At 37.8% G+C, this 20471-nt stretch overlaps 5 protein-coding genes across 7 annotated transcripts in view; 3 read left to right on the forward strand and 2 right to left on the reverse strand.

Annotated features, from left to right (window-relative positions):
* The window catches only part of ubr1 (ubiquitin protein ligase E3 component n-recognin 1), a gene marked incomplete at its 5' end in the record, with an annotated part of 20707 nt that extends 17718 nt beyond the window's left edge, over positions 1–2989 (reverse strand). The window contains 2 exon segments of the mRNA XM_079261583.1: positions 456–701; positions 2945–2989. Of these exon segments, the coding sequence (XP_079117709.1) occupies positions 456–701; positions 2945–2989 (291 nt within the window).
* Positions 2990–3166: 177 nt separating this feature from the next.
* Positions 3167–8063, forward strand: atxn3 (ataxin 3; the record flags this gene model as incomplete). 2 transcript variants are annotated; one of them, XM_079261740.1, is made up of 11 exons in its annotated part: positions 3167–3219; positions 3709–3873; positions 3965–4009; positions 4102–4187; positions 4278–4344; positions 4425–4512; positions 5349–5478; positions 5585–5748; positions 5864–6014; positions 6103–6167; positions 6278–8063. In XM_079261740.1, the coding sequence occupies 11 exons, from the start codon at positions 3175–3177 to the stop codon at positions 6328–6330; spliced, it is 1059 nt and encodes a 352-aa protein (XP_079117866.1). In that variant the 3' UTR covers positions 6331–8063. The 2 variants fall into 2 exon arrangements, with proteins under 2 accessions (XP_079117866.1, XP_079117865.1); XM_079261739.1 differs by having other exon boundaries at positions 3175–3219; positions 5582–5748.
* A 1153-nt stretch (positions 8064–9216) lies between these two features.
* On the forward strand, positions 9217–10726 carry serpina10b (serpin peptidase inhibitor, clade A (alpha-1 antiproteinase, antitrypsin), member 10b; the record flags this gene model as incomplete). The annotated part of the gene is made up of 4 exons (XM_079261584.1): positions 9217–9805; positions 9894–10167; positions 10306–10453; positions 10535–10726. The coding sequence occupies 4 exons, from the start codon at positions 9217–9219 to the stop codon at positions 10724–10726; spliced, it is 1203 nt and encodes a 400-aa protein (XP_079117710.1).
* A 1030-nt stretch (positions 10727–11756) lies between these two features.
* On the forward strand, positions 11757–18078 carry ddx24 (DEAD (Asp-Glu-Ala-Asp) box helicase 24). 2 transcript variants are annotated; one of them, XM_079262612.1, is made up of 9 exons: positions 11757–11802; positions 11901–12841; positions 12944–13351; positions 13945–14098; positions 15112–15624; positions 15993–16068; positions 16419–16607; positions 17439–17568; positions 17677–18078. In XM_079262612.1, exons 2-9 carry the CDS (start codon positions 11968–11970, stop codon positions 17922–17924), a joined length of 2592 nt encoding a protein of 863 aa, XP_079118738.1. In that variant the 5' UTR covers positions 11757–11802; positions 11901–11967; the 3' UTR covers positions 17925–18078. The 2 variants fall into 2 exon arrangements, with proteins under 2 accessions (XP_079118738.1, XP_079118737.1); XM_079262611.1 differs by having other exon boundaries at positions 11763–12841.
* A 32-nt stretch (positions 18079–18110) lies between these two features.
* On the reverse strand, positions 18111–20454 carry LOC306772946 (ubiquitin thioesterase OTUB2-like). The gene is made up of 5 exons (XM_079262613.1): positions 20283–20454; positions 20072–20190; positions 19889–19973; positions 18464–18655; positions 18111–18375 (listed from the first exon to the last, which is right to left on the reverse strand). Exons 1-5 carry the CDS (start codon positions 20361–20363, stop codon positions 18169–18171), a joined length of 684 nt encoding a protein of 227 aa, XP_079118739.1. The 5' UTR covers positions 20364–20454; the 3' UTR covers positions 18111–18168.
* Positions 20455–20471: the final 17 nt, after the last annotated feature.

Here is a 20471-nt window from a genome sequence, read left to right on the forward strand (position 1 = left end):
CTGCACGATTCTGAAACCCGAGTTCAATCTTTAATTATTCATTTTTAACACTTAGCCTAAATACTGTGGCATTGTAGCGTAATTAGATCCCTTTCCAAGTAAAGCCGATAGAGCCAAAATATTTTCACTTCAAGTTTTTGTTATGTAAAACAGCCTTCACAGTGGATACCTTGTCTTTGCCCTCTGTGACATTACACATTATTCAATAAAATTAGAGTCCAGAGGGTTTGACTCTTATACATACACTTGATGCAGTTAAATATTTCATATTTAGCACTGAAACAATATTTCACAGAGATTAGACAGTTGTATGGATGTTGGCATTCTGTATCAAAATAGCCACAACAGGCAGCAAAACTGTGCTTTTTTTTAACCCAACCTACCATAAAATATTTAAGTCATAACTTATTTATTACAAAAGATTAGAGTATAGATTCAGACCTGCAGGAGTACACCGTCTCTCCCTCTTTGAATACACGACCGCAGAACTGGGAGGAGGTGCTGCCCTGCTTGAGCTTCTCCAAACCCTCCTCAGGATCTTCTCCAAACAAGAAACACTCCAGTGGGTAGAGAAGACGACTCTGCATGAGCTCTTCTTCTTCCTGAGGGCTTGGCTCCTTCTTTAGATAGAAGATCTGTGGCACCTGCTCCTTCAGGTAGCGGAACAACTCCGCTCTGCTGTCTGCAGCCGCCTGCCATTCCTGAAGAGTAACAGAGAGGAGAATGCCTTTCAGACCTGTCCTTTCTCCAACTATTCACACAAACCAGCATGAATCAATCAAACCAGTCATATACAAGTGCTTATTAAAAAGTTTGAGTTAAAATGATTATAGACTGGTAACACCAGACAATGTGATATTTACTAAAATGGCTATCAAGTCATGAAAACATCTGCAATCTTGTCCGTCAGCTGGCACCACCACTCTGTCAAATCTATGTACAAATCTACTTTGTTGAATGTAGAAATGTGTATTATAACCCCACTGAAAGAAACGCTAAAGAAAGAAAAAAGTAAGAACGACTCAGTGTGTTGCAGGTTAGAATCCCACTTATATCAGTGTATAGAAAAATTTAGTAGGATCCAATGTTAAATAAAAACACACTTATAAATACACTATTTGAAGTAGTTTCTGTTTGAATTTTACTACTGCACCTAAAACCACAAGATAGGAAGTGATTTAGGAAAGGGAGCCGGTGTTGTGCTGAAAAAAGCACCCCAGCTGTGAAAAGCACCCAATACTGGGGGGGGTGTCTAACCTGCAACATCATTAGTAAAGTTGTTTTTTCCCTGTTAAAAGTATGTCATATAACTAAAAGTTTACTCTTACTTTCACATTTACTATATTGGTTAGAGCTAAATAAATATCCTACAAGCATGTGATGTACATCTATAAGGAAACATCTGCCGATGAATTTTTTATTAGCTAAACTGGATGCAAAGTAAGATCACAATGGCCAATTTTAATCAATAATGTTGATATCTTCTCTTTTTACGTGGAGATAGCTGGTTGTGTCTGAAAAAATGCAACAAATTTGAATAAATTGAGAACAAAAATTAATCAAAGTCATTACAATGCTCAAAGCAGGTGGCTGAACCTATCCTAGCTAACACTATGAAAGAGGTGTGTGTGTGTGTGTGTGTGTGTGTGTGTGTGTGTGTGTGTGTGTGTACCTTGGAAAAGTCTCCCATCCACCAAAGAAATATCACATGCAGACAAGCAAACATGCAGACTCTTACTCAGAGCACGTCTTTGGACTTTGTGGGAAAACCATGGTACCCAACCCCAAAGAAAACATGCAAAGCTACTCTGCAAACTAGGACTCGCAGCCCGTGCTGTTGCAATCCTGTGTTGCCACAACGTACATATTAAATTAATATATTATCTCAATAGCCACAGGTCATTCAAATCGCCAGTTCACAACAGCCACAACAAAACTGGTCTTTTCTTGTTCTGTGCAGGTAGGGTAGGGGATCAAATCCGTGTGGGATAGTTAAACCAACTTGTAGTATGCATTGTATTAGATACGTTTCAGCCATGTGTACTTTGATGCACATGCAGTTGTAAATATTATGCGTGCTTTAGGGATTGAGATCGGGATTGTCCACAATCAAATCAGCACTTACTGTTCAATAAATGCTAAAGCACATGTGTCATCTTTTTATTTATATATATATATATATATATATATATATATATATATATATATATATATATATATATATATATATATATATTATATATATATACACACACTTCTGTTCTGCTGGTTTTAATGATATTCCTAATACCAGTCAATTTCCCCATTGTATTAAAAATCAGCATAACAGAGATTACACGTACATGTGTCTTCTTTTTTTTCTTTTTATAAATTATTTTATACTTCTGTTATGCTAGTTTCAATGAGACTCCTTAAACGAGTCAATTTCCTTATTGCAGTTGTTAAAGCATAGATATGAATATATTGATTATAATAGAAATAGAAAATAACATCAGATTAGCTATTCCACTTTCACTTTCATGATGTAAACAACCTGAACATTAACAACCAGCACGAGCTACGAAAGCAATCGGGACCTGATGCTCAAAATTCACAAATTCAGAATGAAGCGCTTGGGACAAAAACGATCACAAAAAAACATACTTCAGTACAGTTTCTGAAAACAAATCAATGTTTTCTCCAACATGACTGTCCACTTAATAATACTCTGTCTCTAAATCTACCAACACATAATCACTGTTGTTGAGCAGTGAATTTTTTTTAGCATCTTTGTGGCTAGTAAGGTAGCCTCGTTGAGCTATGGCTGCTAGCTTGGTAGGAAAGATGTTCTCTCACTGTGCATTCAAACCTCAGTGTCCATGAGAATCAGCATATTATACTTCAGTCTTTAGTCCCGGAGTCTCAGTAGCTGGTGTCAGATGCATTTGCCATCTGAATATCATACCTTGCTGAGCTGTAGTCCGTCTACGGTCTTCTTACTCTCCGCCATGTTCCATTTGCCGTAAAGGATGAGGTGAGCGTCACTAGGAGACCGTTTCCTGTTTGAAAGAAAAAAAAAAAAGAAAAAAAAAAACCTTTTGGAGATTTTTTTCGACCCGCTCCTGAACACTAGAGGACGCTGGCGGATTCCGTCTTTATTGGTATGAGTGCAGCGGGGGCAGAGGTCAGAGTTGAATGTTTGACAGAAAGCTGGATATGGATTCCATATTTCATGAGAAAGTATGTGAAAACATTTACCTCTTAACATTTACCGACTCGTGTTTATTCGGAGAGCATCGGGGCACATGTCGGCGATTTGTTTACCTTTTTTTGTTGCCGTTGTGTTGAGATTTGTGTCTATGTTTGGCAATTTCCTGATCTAAACTGCTAAAATGCTAATTCACTTGCTAATCATTTAATGTGTCAAGTTTTCTTTCATCAAAAGTCACGTATTAACATACTTTTCAATGGCTCCATTCTTCTTATTTTTGTTATCTTAGTAAATAGGCATGTCTAGCTAGCGATCTGTTGTTAGAGACTCATTAAGACTACTTATTTGGGTTGTTCACGTCATCCAGGAAGCTGCATATAACCTTTAATTATTCATGTGTGACTACTGGTTTACCGTCTTTCACCCTCTCCATGCAAACTAAGACTTTATACACCTTACATGACAATAGTAAGCTTCCTTTCTTTGGGTTTTAACATAGCCGGTCCTTTGTTTTGCAGCAAGAGGGCTCCCTCTGCGCCCAGCACTGCCTCAATAACCTTCTGCAGGGCGAATATTTCACTCCAGTAGATCTCTCCTCTATTGCTCATCAGCTTGATGAAGAAGAGAGGATGAGGATGGCTGAGGGGGGTATGGCTAGCGAGGAATACAGAACCTTTTTACAGGTGAGGCTTGATGGGGGGGGCAGTCATTAGTGTGGTGTGTAGATGGTGACGACAGACTTTTGGTGGACTTATTCCATGAATGTGTTCATAGCAACCATCTGGGAACATGGATGACAGTGGGTTCTTTTCAATACAAGTAAGTTTACATGCTCTGTCTTTTCGTTGCTGTTACATAATGAAATACCCATACCTATTACAAGTATGCCTCTTGCCTTTTATATCATCTAGGTGATTAGTAATGCTCTGCGAGTTTGGGGTTTGGAGCTAATCCTCTTTAACAGTCGAGAGTACCAAAACCTAATGATAAATCCAATGTGAGTTTGAATTTTTGAAACATTTGTGTAAATGTGGTTCATCCGTATTTGCATTTCCAGCTTAAGCGGATGCTTACTTTCATGTTTCAGAAATGAGAAAGCCTTCATTTGCAACTACAAGGAGCACTGGTTCACTATACGGAAACTTGGACAACAGGTTTGAGTCACTCTTTCATGTGTTTTACCAGCATCATATACAGCTTGATTCAACAAAGATTCTCACTGTTTTCATTGCAGTGGTTTAACCTGAATTCCCTGTTGACCGGGCCAGAACTTATATCAGACACATATTTATCACTTTTCCTTGCACAGCTACAACAAGAAGGTATTATTATATTCATATATATATATATACATATATATATATATATATATATATATATATATATATATATATATATATATATATATATATATATATATATATATATATATACATTATATGTATATATAGATATACATATATATATATATATATATCTATATATACATATTATATGTGTATATATATATATATATACATATTATATGTATATATATATATATATATATATACATTATATGTATATATAGATATACATATATATATATATATCTATATATACATATTATATGTGTATATATATATATATATACATATTATATGTATATATATATATATATATATATACATATATATATATATATATATACATATATATATATATATATCTATATATACATATTATATGTATATATATATATATATATATACATACATATATATATATATATATATACATATATATATATATATATATATATATATATATATATATATATATATACATATATACATATATATATATATATATACATATTATATATATATATATATATATATTTATATATACATATATATATATATATATATATATACATATATATATATATATACATATATACATATATATATATATATACATATATACATATATATATATATATACATCTATATATACATATATACATATATATATATATATCTATATATACATATTATATGTATATATATATATATACATATATACATATTATATATACATATATATATATATATATATATATATACACTTTCATTACTGAACCGTGTTAAGGATAACTGAAAGTGCATTTGTACAGGATATTCCATATTTGTGATCCGAGGAAATCTCCCAGAGTGTGAAGCAGAACAGATTCTTGGGATAATGCGGGTCCAACAGCAGCAACGGCCCAGACTCATTGGAGAGGATGAGGCCCAGACCAGTGCTGGGTATGTATGTGCAACTGGTGCAGTATCATACTTTGTTTTTAAGTTGCTTAAAACAAAGTTTTGGCTTACTAGTGATAACTGATTAGTATTATTTTACTGTTAGCAGCAAGTCTGCAGCTATGGGCCAGACGGGGATGAGCTTTGGTGCGGATGATGAGATTGTGGATGAAGATGAGGAACTGAAGAGAGCTTTAGCACTCAGTAGACAAGACATTGATGTGGAAGATGAAGAAGCTGATCTCCGCCGGGCCATACAGCTCAGCATGCAGGGTAAAGCATGAGTCATTCAGAAGCATTAAATATTATAAAAGCAAGTGTTGCAAATTGCCAAAGTATTTGACATTGTAAATACTAAATTCTGAATCTTTGTATTTTAATTTTGTAGGAGCAGTGATGAGTAACAGGTCTTCGGAAACAGGACATGTAAAATCAGCATCCCAGGCTGCAGGTAGTGTTGCTGCCGGACAAAAAGAGAGTCAGAGTGAGACACTTACAGCTGAGGAGCTGAGGAAAAGGAGACAAGCCTACTTTGATCGGTAGGAACAAGTGAACTATGTAAAGCGTTTAAACTCTTACGGCATAACTCATTAGTGAGTTAACTGAACCTTTCTATTAACTCTTCAGGCAGCAGCAACAAGCTCAGCCAGATATTCCTCATCAATCAGACACGCATACATTAGGCGGCTCAGGTAAGCAGATCTGATTTAAAATATGAAGTAATGGGACATGTTTAATTTTATTGAATGAAATATCTAAGAATGTTATTTTATATCTACATGGGCACATTTCCTTTTATTAGATTCAGTAAACACTTGCTCTGAGGAGGACCAACAACAAAAGCCAAGTCAGTAAAGTTGCGAAAGGTTTATCGATGTTTGTTTACCAGCGACCTGGATTGGAAACCCTTTGCAGGGGTAGCTTTGCTCCTTCCTCTAACCTTTTGCACATGCAAACATAAGGACAGTCAGAAGGCTGACACATGGTTTCCCCCAGTGAGTTCGCTGACAGGCCATAAAGAAGAGAATGGCGACATAGAAGAGGCAGCACTTTGCTTAATCCGACTCGGTGACGCACTGAGATGGAGACCGGGAAAAGGGTGACCACTGATTCAAATGGACTCATGATGCAGTTAATTCAAGTTTGCAATTGCCTTTTAACCATGGCGCCTTCTGTTTCTATTGTATGCTGTTTTTATTCTTATCTTTTTTTTTTTTTTTTCTGAAACATGGACGGGAAATGAAATGTCGTGCAAAAAGTGTGTTAACTTGTTTGAAGAAGAAAACATGCTGCGATGCGTGAAATCCACATGAGACCAATGTTTGACTGTAGATGATGTCTTTATAAATGACAGTAGGTCTTGCCTTTGTTTTAGACTTGAATTTGTGGCACACACACCCAACCCACCAGAAAACCTTTAAAGTTTTTATATAATTTCATGATTTACAGTTGTACTGGGCTGAAACATCTTTTAGCCAGCAGCACTGGAGCGTGTGGGTTATGTTTCTGATATCATCAGTCATTCTACCTCTATGAATGATTTCCAGAGGATTTTACAGCAGAATCTGTTTGATGTTATCATATTGGCTTTTCCTTTTAGTGTTCATGTTGAAATGGCACAATACAAACATAATTTAGGGTTGTTTTTTTCTTTTGTCCATTTGAAACAATTATTACGCTATCCATAGTTTTTCCATTTATTCTCAATATCTTGATGTATAATGAGTAACATGAAAGCAATCGGCACATTGTGACAGTAATAATGGATCAATAATGTTGCTTACTTTCCGAGTATCATCGTTTAAAACCAGTAATAAGTCTGAGCAGTATTCTGAGCACTGGTTTGACTTTTTTTTTTTTTTTTAGTATTGATTGAAATGAAAAAAAGGATTATTTCCTTTATAGATACACCCCACTCAGAAATTGTTTGTCTTGCATGTCGAAGCCAATAGGTACACATTTAGTTGCACTTATTTGACTTGATTTATATTCCAGTTATATGGTAAAGGGTACACTGGTTGGCATAAGGTTGTGATGGGTCAAAGATAGTTTAAGTCATATGCTGACCAATCATCTTCACAAATGATAGATGAAAATGATTACTGACCATCCAACTGAAAATCCAGAGCTACACACAAAAAAATCAGAAATGGTTTTTTGTTCACGTTCCTTTGCAGAGTTTTTGTCCTTTTCATTGTGTTTGCCTACGACTTTTTACGATCTGTCATTTATTTTTCTCTACAATAGTCTGCTTTTAGTTTGTTTTGGTGAACGGACCATGTTACAGCTTTATCACACTTAACATGTAGAAGTTGTTTTCTCTGGAATGCAGAACATTTAGTGTGGATATCTCTAAATGGCTCCACAAAAGTAGAATAAATGATCCCAAGTTGGGTTTACTGCGGCGTGTGATTTCCAGGTTGGTTCATTGTTATTTTTGTTCATTAGGATCAGCTGGGCTTCTTCCATTTAAAAAGCAACTTCTGTTAGAGTTTAAGTTTTGGCAGCTGGGATTTTAATCATTGCATCACTTTCATTTACTGCTTTCTTACAATAAGTACTAATTTGTTCGGTTTTTGTTTTATGGTGGCACAACACTATTTGATTAATATATTGATTACTGTTTCAGGATTAAAGTGTCATTCACTCCTCATTTCTTTGTCATGGCTCTTTTTTTTGGTTTAAAATTATGTTTAGTTACAAAATAAGTCCTAGAGAAGTATTCCAGGAAGTGTTCTGACAAACTCATTATAAAAAAGATCTAAACATTTTGTATGTTATGTTTAAGATAAGCAGTTATCCAATTAACTTTTTTTTTAACATTATACTGTACACCAAATCCTACACATTCAGTTTGAGTCATCCATATGTGAGCAGCGTTATCTCAACGTTATGCAGGAGTCTCCAAATTTGGTCCTCATGAGACACAATCCTGCAGGTTTTTGTGTTTCACAGGTACAAAATACTTCATTCAAATGAAAAAGTCCAACAACTTGTCATTTTCTGCACCTGCCTGGTAATAAGCCACAGATTTGGGTCAGCTGTGTTGGTGGGGGGGGAGCACTAAAACCTGCATGATGGTAGCTCATGAGGACCAGAATTGAAGACAGCTGCTCTAATGGAAATAAGTATTTCTACAGAGCATAAAACCCACTCCTTTACTCAACAATGTCAGCTGCGACGTCTCCAATACCCCATATAAGCAGGAACTGCTGGGTAGCCAGACAACAGTCCTGCATGATGGACCTGAGCAAAGGAACATTTAGCTAAACATCAGTGAGTGAAATTGACAAAAATGTTTATTTTCATTTGCTCCTATCCTTTTTATGTTAATGTGGCAACAAGCTGTGTGAATATTAGTGTTTGATTAAGTGAAAGCCTGTAGAGGATGAAATTGGGCTGTGAAATGAATATATAAGGGGACAGTGATGAGCAAAGGAGAGTTCTTAGTTCCATGTGGTTAATATATAACCATCAAAGCACACTTGCACTTTGTTCCCCCAAATAATGGTTTGGAGTTCTCAGAACATCTAGCCTAATCTGAAGGGTAAGACAGCTAAACATGGAAAAGTTTATTTCACTCTAAACTAACTAGATCTAACAGTCTTTGTGTTAACATTCATGAAAAATAACTTATCACATTCAATCTGTACCTGTGCAGCTTTGTAAAGATTTTTCCATCTTTATATTTCAGGTTGACCTCCCAAAGCTTTTTGGACTTAAACTAAGGAGCTACGCAAAATGAAAACAGCCTTTATTTTCATTCTGATGTACTTGTGCTTCCCTGCTCCCGTCCATCAAGCAGCGCTTTCCAATGCCACCATCTCAGACCTCTCCTACAAAAACATCGACTTTGCTATGAACCTGTACAGAAAAATATCCATTTACCATGACAATAACATCTTTTTCTCACCGCTGAGCATCTCCACAAGTTTTGCCTCTCTCCTGATGGCTGCAGGTGGCATCACACGAGAGGAAGTTCTGAAGGGACTCAACCTGGAGCAGCTGGACGTGACTGACGAGCCAGATCTTATCCCAAGACTTTTTCAACTCCTTCAAGAGAACATCACACAAAATGGATCTCTTGTAGTGGACCAAAACATGGCTCTCTTTGTCCGCAAGCAATTTGAAGTGGAGAAGATGTTTGAAGACAACTTGAAGAGGTTTTTTAAAGGTGACATCAAAACTGTCGATTTTGCCAACACAAAAGAGAGCATTGTTTTCATCAATGATTACATCAAGCAGAAAACTAAGGAAAAGGTTAAAGAGATGATTTCTACCTTGGATGAGACGACTCGTCTTATGCTAATCAACACCATTTTCTTTCAAGGTGAGGTGAATCACTCTTGCTCATTTTTTTGTAAATGTACCTTTGGCCTGTATTTACATCTAAGCTAACAGTGTTATCCTTTCCACAGGAGCCTGGCAGATGCCTTTTAACCCCGATTTGACTGAGAATGCACCCTTTCACATTGACAACTACAATATTGTGCAAGTGCCTATGATGTTTAAAGAGGCCAAGTTTTACACAATGGAAGACATTCCTTTAGGAGCCCGGGTGCTTAAGCTGCCATACCAGGAAGGTGTTTCCATGCTCATCCTGCTACCCAACAAAGGCATGGACTACACTATCATTGATGATGAAATCACTGCTGAAAGGTTCCTGAGCTGGATCAAAGAGCTGAAAAAAGTGTAGGTTTAAACAAATGGCGTTTTAAATCTAGCAGTTTTTATCTTTATCAGTGGGTTTTGTTATCCTTAAGAGGTGCTGTTCAAGGCACCTAGATGCAAAAATTCTGATGCTTTTACTGCCAACATGTCTTGTTATAGGAGACTAGAAGTCAACATGCCAAAATTCAAGATGGAGCAGGCTTATTCACTGCACAACATCCTACCAGACATGGGCATCAAAAGTCTTTTTAGTGATTCAGCCAATCTGACCAGGATCAGTAAGAATGGAGGTCTCAAAGTGTCGGAGGTAAGTTCAGTTTCACCATGTTTTAGCATCATGTATGTTTGATTCAAACTTTAAGGTGTTATCTCTACGTTAAACCTCCAGGTGCTGCATAAGGCTGTGATTGAAGTGGATGAGAAGGGGACAACTGCAGCAGCTGCAACCACAATTGGCATCATTCCTTATTCTCTGCCAAGGCAGTTCACCATCAACAGGCCATTCTTCTTCATCATATACCACGAGGACACAAATGCTCTGCTGTTCATGGGCAGGGTGATCGACCCCACCAAAAACTAGTCATCACCTTTTTGTTACTGTTTCAGTGCTAAAGTGGCTAATGCTTGATACTGTGTTCACTCAGACAATGCTTTTTTTTTTCTTAATCTGATTAGTTCAAAATGTTTTGATTTGTTCCCTAGCCTGCCAATCCAAAAATACTTAATGTTTAGTATGTGTTTAATAACTAATACTAATTTGCTTATTTCCTTAACGTTATTCAATATGCATACAAGAAATATTGGCATTAGTAGATTGTCAAATATGTACTGATGTTGTGGTTTATGGCAAATGAAAATGGTTGTCTGACTTGTAACAATGACTACAAATAAAAGAAATTTACAACTGCTTTATGAATGAGCCGCAGACAATAGTTTGAGTTTCCATAGATGGAAAGTCTGGCAGTTTTAACAAAATTATGAAAAGTGCTGCCAGTAATGCAGAACTGGAAACATTCATATTCAGTTTAAAGATGACCGCACTTCACCATGAGAAATATGACTGTGTGAAATTGGCGATCCTTTTAGTGTTATAGTACAATAGTTGTGGTTTTGAATTTGTATAATTGTATCAGTGTAAATCTTTAATCTACAGTGGATTGTGATGCAGTTTTTTTTTTTTTTTCATTTATAAAATGTAACTTTATGAATAACACAAATGCAGAGAATTACAAAGTACTTGCATCAGAGACTTATTTGAAGATGGCAGTATCACAAATAAGGTTTTGGTCATTTTAAACTATTGGAATATGTTTTTAATAAGCAGAATCCAAGTTGGCCAGAATTCCCAGTAAATACGTTTACAATGATCAACTTAAAGGACTTATAATCTAAGTTCAATAATTTTCTCCATTCTTTCTCCGGGTGTGTGTATACACACAGTGTTTGTATAAAACACCTGTAGAGAATTAAGACTATAAATGCTTAAACGTTTAGACAAAATTGAATACAGTGCATCTGAAATGAACTTGTGTTCCTTGAACAAATAAAGGTTTTTCACGTCACGTGATCAATACTGTCATGGCTGCGTCCTCGTTTCGTGCGTGGTTTTAGCTAAGAGTTGTAGTTTCACGTGCGGAGAAATTACAGAAAACCAAGGTAAACCGTGATATTGTTTGTGCTTTTGTATATATTACGTCTACAGTATTTTACAAGCTACCTTTGCTAATTTGTACTTATTTGTTCGCTACACAAAGCGTCACGTTATACACGTGCGCTGTTAGCTACAGTAACCATTGGTTGATTTCGGCTGCTCATAAGAAAATGAAGACGCAGAAGATGAAACCCAAAAACAACCGTGCCTTTTCAAGGCTGAAGAAACCCCTGAAACGGAGCATCAACATGAAAGGCGATTGGAAAGCTGTTGAACTTGATCCTAGTCTGTTTTCCGAGGAAGGCTTGGAGGGTCTGGTGTGTTTCGAGGAGCTGACAAATTACCGTATGGTTGACACCAAGAAGGCTGCGACCAAAACAGCAAAGCAACTGAAGACGGAAAAGAAAAAAGCAAACAAAAGAAAAGCTTGCGATGCCAAGGATGCTGGAGAGAATGGAGATGCTGAGAGCAAAGAGGGAGAAAAGACAGCTGAACCTGCCAAGAAAAAAGCCAAAAAGAAGAGGAAAAACAAGAAAGCTGGTGCAAAAGAATCAGTAAAATCAGATGATGGGAGTAAAGAAGACCTGATAGAAGAGGATAAACTCTCCAGTGAGAAGGGAACCCAGAATAAGGTGGCCAGTGAAGTCGCTGCTAAAGAGTCGTCAGAAATCTCGCAGAATAACACAGAATCAAGTAAAAAGCGAAAAGACAAAAAGAAGAAAAAGAAATCAAGGCAGCTGCCTGACGAGTCTGCAGTGACAGAGGAGCAAGTTCTCCTGGAATCTTCTTCAGAAAAAGAAAAACCCAGACAAAATAAATTGACAAAGCCCTCCAAAAAGCAGCAAAAGAACTGGACAAATGCAGCACTTTCAGGTTCTGATGACAAAAATTCTGATGTGAGTGCATGGAAGGACCTGTTTGTTCCTTCTCTTGTGCTAAAGGCTCTGAGCAGTCTTGGCTTCAGTTCACCCACACCGATTCAAGCTCTGGCTTTACCTTCAGCCATCCGAGATCATATGGATATACTGGGAGCAGCTGAGACTGGTAAGGCCGTTTTATAGTATGTTGGTTTTTTTTGTATTTTTACAAAATACATTTTGCAAAAAATAAATTTGGTGTGAAACTGATGTATTGGTGTCATCGCAGGCAGTGGTAAGACACTGGCTTTTGGTATTCCCATGATTCACACCATCCTGGAATGGAAGAATCTCCCACAAAAAACTGCTGAAGACAAAACAGAACTAGCCTCAGAGGACACAGGTGAACCTACAGCAGAAGGTGACCAAGATGGTAACGTGGAGGCATCAGATGAAGAGGAGGAATGGCCTGTGAATCAGATTCAAGAAGACACTGGTGACGTTGAGGATGACACTGCGGATGAAGATGGGGATGTGCAGCTCAGTTGTGTTAAGGTGGTTAAAGATGCAGAGTTTGATTTTGAGGACAAACCTGCTTGTGACCAGGATCAGCCCCTCCTTGGATTGGTTCTCACTCCCACCAGGGAGCTGGCCGTTCAGGTCAAACACCACATTGATGCTGTGGCTAAATTCACTGGTACGTCTTTATTAATCACAAAGAATCATTACAGTGTAGTCAAGTAACTGTAAAGCTCAGTTTTTGTGGTCTGTCCGTCATGAGGGTAACATAGCAACAGGACACATAAACGCATAAGATTAAATACATAATATTTAATACATATCAAATCAAAGATACTTTATTCATCCCCGAGGGGGATGTGTTGTAGAAAAAATAAGCCAGTTTCAGGGCTTTGGTGACAGGGGCAAATAAAGCTTAAAGGTTAGAATGTAGATATTGTACCAAGAACAAACAAATATATGTGCAGTATCTCCTGATCTTGGGTAACACACATCAACGGAAATATTGTTTCCACTGCCAAAGAGGTGATGTTTTGGCTCATTTTTATCTGTCCGTCCGCAAACAGTTTTGTTTATGATCTGAAAGAAATTATGGACAGGAAGTTTTTAAAGGATTTCTTTACAGTTTTGGTGGAAATGAGCTGCTTGGTGGCAATCTGTGCTGCTTTTCTAGTTTATGCTTGTCACTGAGGTTAAAAGCATCGTTGAATCAAAGTCAAATCCACAATGAAGAACAAGTCCATCATTTTCCACAACATTTCTGCGTTTCAGATATCAGAACAGCCATAGTGATTGGTGGAATGGCACAGCCAAAACAAAGGAAGATGTTGAAACGCAGGCCAGAGATCATCATTGCCACTCCAGGCCGGTTATGGGACTTGATCAAGGAGGGACATCCTCATCTCCTCAATCTCAGACAGCTTAAGTAAGTCCAAATTCCTACTCTTTTGTAAATTATTCATTAAATTTATATTGTTAGTGTGAAAACAATATTTTTCAAATATTTAAAATATGGTGGCAGATATACAAAAAATCCTGATGTTGTAATCTGTGTAGTTTAACATCAGACATTGTCAAAGGAAACATACAGCTTGCACTCAGTTGCTCATTTTAGTACATTAAAATAAATTCCATGTAATTTAAACAAGCTCTGTTTGTGAATTTGCAGTGGTTTTAATTTAACTAATATTTTAGGCCGTATTTTATGGGGCTCTGGACTTTAACTTCATTATCATAATGCTGACTGGGGCTCATTTTCCCCTCTGCTTCATTTTCAGCACCGAGGGCAGATTAATTAACAGAACAGCACTCTGTGTAATGAAAGGCTGGTTCTAGCCTCTAGAGAGTTTTTCATGTTCTCAGAGCAGCACAGCATAATTGCTTGAAATTATTAAATGCATTTTTTAGTTATTGTCCTCCCCAATTTTCTTTTAGTGGCCACGTTTTGACAAAAAGCTTTATTGCTTTCAAAACTTGAAGGGTGAATTGATGCTTTTTTTTTCTCTCCTGACAATCATTTGTGTGGAGTTACAGTTAGAAATGAATAATGTTACTGAGCAGAAGTTATGTATTGCACATATCCTTTAGGGAATGTGCGCTGGAATTATAAATGCAGCTCTGAGGCAAAACGATTTCCTCCTTGCCATTGATTTTTTTTTTTTTCTTCATCCTTCAGGGCTTCCTGTGTGTACAACATGAGAGAAAAAATGCTAAACAAAGAAAAAATATCAGCTTTGATGACATTGACTGTATTGCTTTTTGCTGGAGGCTTCTTGAAGCTGTGTATTACAAGAAAAACTAAAAACCAAAAAAAAAAAAAAAACTAAACGCCTAATTGCCACCTGCAAGGAAGGAAATCATTCAGATTGTTCAGAAAAGCTTTGTAGGAAGTTTGTGTTGTCATGTGTTTATACTTGTCTTGGTTGTGTTGTACCTCAGGTGTTTGGTCATTGACGAAGCCGATCGCATGGTAGAAAGAGGCCATTTCGCAGAGTTGGAAAGTCTGCTGGAGATGCTGAACAGCACTCACTTCAATCCCACGAGGCAGACGTTTGTGTTCTCTGCCACTTTGACGATGGCACACAGCCTGCCCACCCGCCTCCTTCAGAAGAAGAAGAAGAATCTGGACAAGAGGAGCAAACTGGAAATTTTAATAGAGAAGGTGGGGATGAAGTCCAAACCCAAAGTCATTGACCTCACCAGGAAGGAAGCCACTGTGGAGACCCTGACTGAGACACAAATCCGCTGTCAGAAGGACGAGAAGGACTTCTACCTGTATTACTTCTTGCTTCAGTATCCTGGACGCACCATGGTGTTTGCCAACAGTATTGATTGCATCAAGAGACTGAACTCTCTGCTGATTATCTTGGACTGCACTCCTCTGCCTCTACACGCCAACATGCACCAGAAACAACGTCTTAAAAATCTGGAGAGGTTTGCTGAGAGGGAGAGGTGGGTCATGCACACACTTTGAGTAGAAGCCTTAATATATCTTTTATTTGGATTTAATCCAATGATTAAAAAAAAAAAAAAAATAAAAAATGTGTGGTATTTAAGATTAAACCAGGTATGATTACATAGTTGGATTCTATACTTATAGGGAAACTTTTACGACAAAATTTTCTAAATTTTGCACCATTTGGTGCTAACATGCTCTTTTTGATGCAAATTGCTGTTCGTACAGGTTTCACAGGGGATAAAATGCGTTCAGTCTGTTAGTCAAATATTAAGAAATATATATTCAAATAACCTCAAATATTGAATATTATTATCAGTTGTTTTCTGTAACTCATAGTGGACTGTAAAAATTTCATCCACAGTTGTGTTCTTCTGACAACTGATGTTGCAGCACGAGGACTGGACATCCCCAATGTTCAGCATGTTATTCACTACCAGGTACGCTCTTTATCAGCAATGTTTGGCACAAGTTTAAGGTTATCTGTGTGCTAAAGGAATGTAATGTGCCCATCATATACAAAAGGTTATGAGCTAACCAAGACACAGTTCTTAGCTACAGCATGGACTTTGCTTTATGCAAATCAAGTTGAATTCTGTACATTAACAATATCAATTGAAGTTAACTTTCCAGCGTATAATATATATTTTAAAACGTACATCTGTGGCTCTGTTAACTGCAGCAGTGAAACAAAAGCAATTTGAGCTTTTCTGCTGTATTTTCAGCTTAATTTATCCATATTCTAATGCAAGTACAAAGATGTTTGAATATTCTTGTTTGTTCACACCAGGTTCCAAGAACTTCAGAGACTTATGTCCATCGGAGTGGCAGAACAGCAAGAGCCACTAAAGAGGGTCTCAGCTTGCTGCTGATAGGTCCAGATGACATTATGAATTTCAAAAAGATTTACAAGACTCTTGGAAAGGATGAGGAGCTTCCCGTGTTCCCAATAGAAACCAAATGCATGGACGCCATCAAGGTGAGTTGATCAGCCTCGGCTTCTATCCAAGCAGCCACATCCTGGATGTGCCAAAAACTGCAGATAACAAGATGAATAAAGAGTTCATCTTTCTAGACCTGACATATTAAAATGCCCAAATTTGCAGCGGAAATTAACATTTTAATACAAGCTATCTTGAAAATCTGTTGAGATTAAGAGATGAAAGCATTATAAAGACCTTATAAAGGCGTGGCTGCTCCTAGTTTAAACCCTGCATTTCACATCAACTGAGGCTCATGATAAAAATTGGACGTAAAATTCAAAATGATAGTAAATATAGTTCAGTTTCATCATGGTGTCCTCATTTCCAAGCAGTCTGTAGTTGTTTTTAATGTGACGTAGAATGACAGACATCCTGTGGTAAAGATGGGCATAGAAATTACATCTGATGCCAAACACACGTGAACAGAGAGTGTCCGCCGGTGGAAAATTCTTCCAGACATAAAAATGTTGTAATCTGTGAGTGGCTCTGGTTACTTCAGGTGCGGCTATGACTGCTCTATTGTGTACATGTGTGCAGTCCTGATCCAAGTGCCATTTAAAGCATTAGGTTTTTGCTCCAACACACATCGAAGCTGAAACTGCTGTTTTAAAGGATTTTCCTTTCACAGTTATTTGTCCATTCAGAGACACCATAGTACAAGTGGTGGCACATATGACAGCTGCTCTGGGTGTGGACCCAGAGCCAGTGGATATAAATGTCTCCAACTGAAACAGTTTTTAACCTTTTTTTTTTTTTCTTTTATTGACATTTTATTTTGTTACATGCTCCACCTTTAACGGCGTTCTGTTGCATGTGTGACTCCACAGGAGCGAGTAAACCTGGCCAGAAAGATAGAAAAGATTGAGTTCTACAACAGCAGAGAAAAGCAGCATGACTCCTGGTTCAAAAAAGCAGCCGAGGCTCTGGAAGTTGACTTGGATGATGATCTTCTACTTGGTAAGACCATTACTCCAGTAGTCACGCCAACAAAATCTCTTGTAATTCGCAGTTCCTTCAAATGTGTTCAAAAACAAACTGAGTGGATAAAAAAATTTCTGCCAACAGGTGGAGGAAAAGATGAAGATGCTGACAGAGAGCAGCAGAAGATGGTGAAGGGGATGAAAAAGCATTTGAAGCATTTAATTTCCCAGCCTATATTTAAGAATGTGATAAAGACCAAGTACCCCACTCAGCTGGGAAAACTCCCCTTTCCCATGATCCCTCGTGCAGGAATGGAAAGCGCCCTGACCAGAGTTCTGGTGCAAAAGAACAAAGAGAAGTTACAGAAAAGATTTCCATCACAGCAAAAGTAGCAGCAACACCTTAGTGGCAAAGTAAAAAGGTGTAGGCTCTGTGGTGGGTCTAAATTTGTGTAAAAAAATATTTTAATCAATCCAAATACTTAATGCAAATTGTTTGTTGCATTTATATGCTGTTAAATTTCTATAAAACGGAGGATTTCCTATGTGTTGCTTCTGTTTCTTTAGACCAAAGTGAGATTTATTCAGCAAAAGAGCGTCAATTCCTGAGTAGAGCCGAGTCCGAGTGGAGTCCTGGTCAGAGTTGAGGTTGTTGGTAGAGAATATTATAGTGTGACATTTGGTAGAGGAGATGCAGCGATGGCTCTGCACCCTCTGGAATGATGTGGTGAGCAAGCTGCTGTTCATCAGTCTCCATAGAAACGATGTGGATGCCAATGTCCAGGGCTTGTGTCAAGGCCAGGATGTCAACATGATCACACTCCATTGCCATCACCTCCACTTCCTGAATGAGAACGTAAACACGAGTGTTTCGTTTTAAACAACAAAAATCTTGTAAGATCATCACTAGATGGCAGGAATACATCACCAACCTGATGACAGTAGACTTCTAGATCAGGTGCCTCCACAAAGTTGCAAAAGAAGTCTGCGTGGTTTTGTAGGTACGCTGATGTGAGCAGTCGGAGATACTGGACCACACTGTCAGAGATGACCTCCTCATTAAAGAGCATGAACAGTGTGTTTTCCCTCTCACCAGCCTGGCACTGCTCCACAACATTTACAACCTGCAAATGAAAATGAAACGATCCTTTCACATTTTTTAATGTGAAACGCATTCAAAGTAATTGCTTTTCCTTGAGTAATTATCAGTTCCACTGCAGCGTTTACAGGGGCCTCAGCTGGTCCAACTGGTTTTAACTTCCTGCATTTGAAACCAGATCACATAACTTTAGGTTTAGATTGTTTTCCTCACAACATGAACTGACAAAAACTTTCAGCTATTCACAGTAAATAACATTTTATTAGTTGTTTAGTGGGAGTGGTGGCTGTGCTTTTCAGAACCTAAACTGATTTGCAGTTTTACATTTGGATTAAGTTAGTCAGTGAACAGTATTTATAAATAATTTCCCAGAGAAATAAATGATTGTGTGAAGGCCTGTAGACATCAAGCATAAACCCCAAAATTAGCTACAACTTTTATGGATATTGCATCTTCAGAAATAAGTTAAATGAGTCTGTAGCCCTCCCTTGCAAAAGGGGGTGCCAAATCCCCTGCAGTATTCTCTTCTTTGTATTCAACACTTGTTTTTAGTTGCTTGGTGGACTGGATGATTGCACTCTCCCACAGTAAAAAGGTGGAAGGTCAACCAGCGTGGTCTTTGTGTTGGTCGTTGTGGCACAAAGAGCACAGCCAAGTTGATCCCACAAGTAAACATGAGTTGAGCTCTGGACTGGAGGCAGCTGACTCATGCTCCTAGCTCTGAGCGAGAACATCCTGAAGGCTGGAGTTGGGTCCAGATTCTGGATGTAAAGGATTAGAATCTATTAGGTGCCCAACCAGGTGCCAGTCCTACATGTGACTGTGACGAGCACAGACCTGCTAGCACCTGGCACTATCCACATGTTCAGCTGTGATGGTCATTCCACAGACGCTTCCAGCTTCAGATGATGAAAAACCAGTTTGGTGTTATTAAAATGTACTTACTTTGTTTTTGGTTTAGATTCTAAACACAAAAATACTCTTTAAACACAAAATAAACGCACCTAAACCTAAACACAAAATAATCTTTAAATTACAAATATTAGCCTTTTAGACCTATGTGATTAATTTGTGCATTTGTCCAACGCTGCTATAAAGTTGTTTGTTTTTCACAATAGTTTGACTTCAAATGTGTTGACATATTACATTTATTTTCATGAAAGGGTTTTTTGAAAACAAAAAACAGGATTACTGCTATAAGATCTACAATCAACTGCTGTTTACAGTATTTTATTTGCTGTGGAAGTGTTTTATTTACTGTATTCAGGTGATGGTTGAAGGAGCTCTCATCAAATCCCGCAGAAACCAAAACTTGGCCGCTCTGGATTATCTTGTCCCTGAATCTGTCATTAAAACCACAAAGCACATAGCTTTATGTTATCTGTAGTTTTCATGTTTCATTGTTCCACTTATATTTAAGCAAATAATGCTGACACGTAACCTCTGCAGAGCCCTGGAACTGTGAAGGACTGACTCCAGCTGGGCGAAGCAGAGAGCTCTGTAGAAGCAGTTTCCATCTCCGCGAACTTTTCTCAGGGCGCAAAACTGGCTGGTTAGATCCTAGGAAGGGACAAAGTGTTTGGTTATGACGCAGCGCGCGGGGACTTCAGACAGGTGGCCATGGCCTCCTGAAACATCTCTAAGTTGCCTACTTTATATTTGGCACTCGATGTTTCCTCTGGGAGCAGTGAAGAAATGTCTTCTTTGAGTGAAACGAGACTGCCACCCTCCATCTGTCGGCAGAACAAACAGCTTCACTGTTAAGGAGAGCAAAGCGTAGTTTCATCGGCTGTCCGGGTCTCCGATGACATCACATTTGACGTCATATTTCAACAGTGTGG

This window comes from Telmatherina bonti, assembly GCF_933228915.1.
Source record: "Telmatherina bonti genome assembly, chromosome: 22".
NCBI classification, from domain to species: Eukaryota; Metazoa; Chordata; class Actinopteri; order Atheriniformes; family Telmatherinidae; genus Telmatherina; species Telmatherina bonti.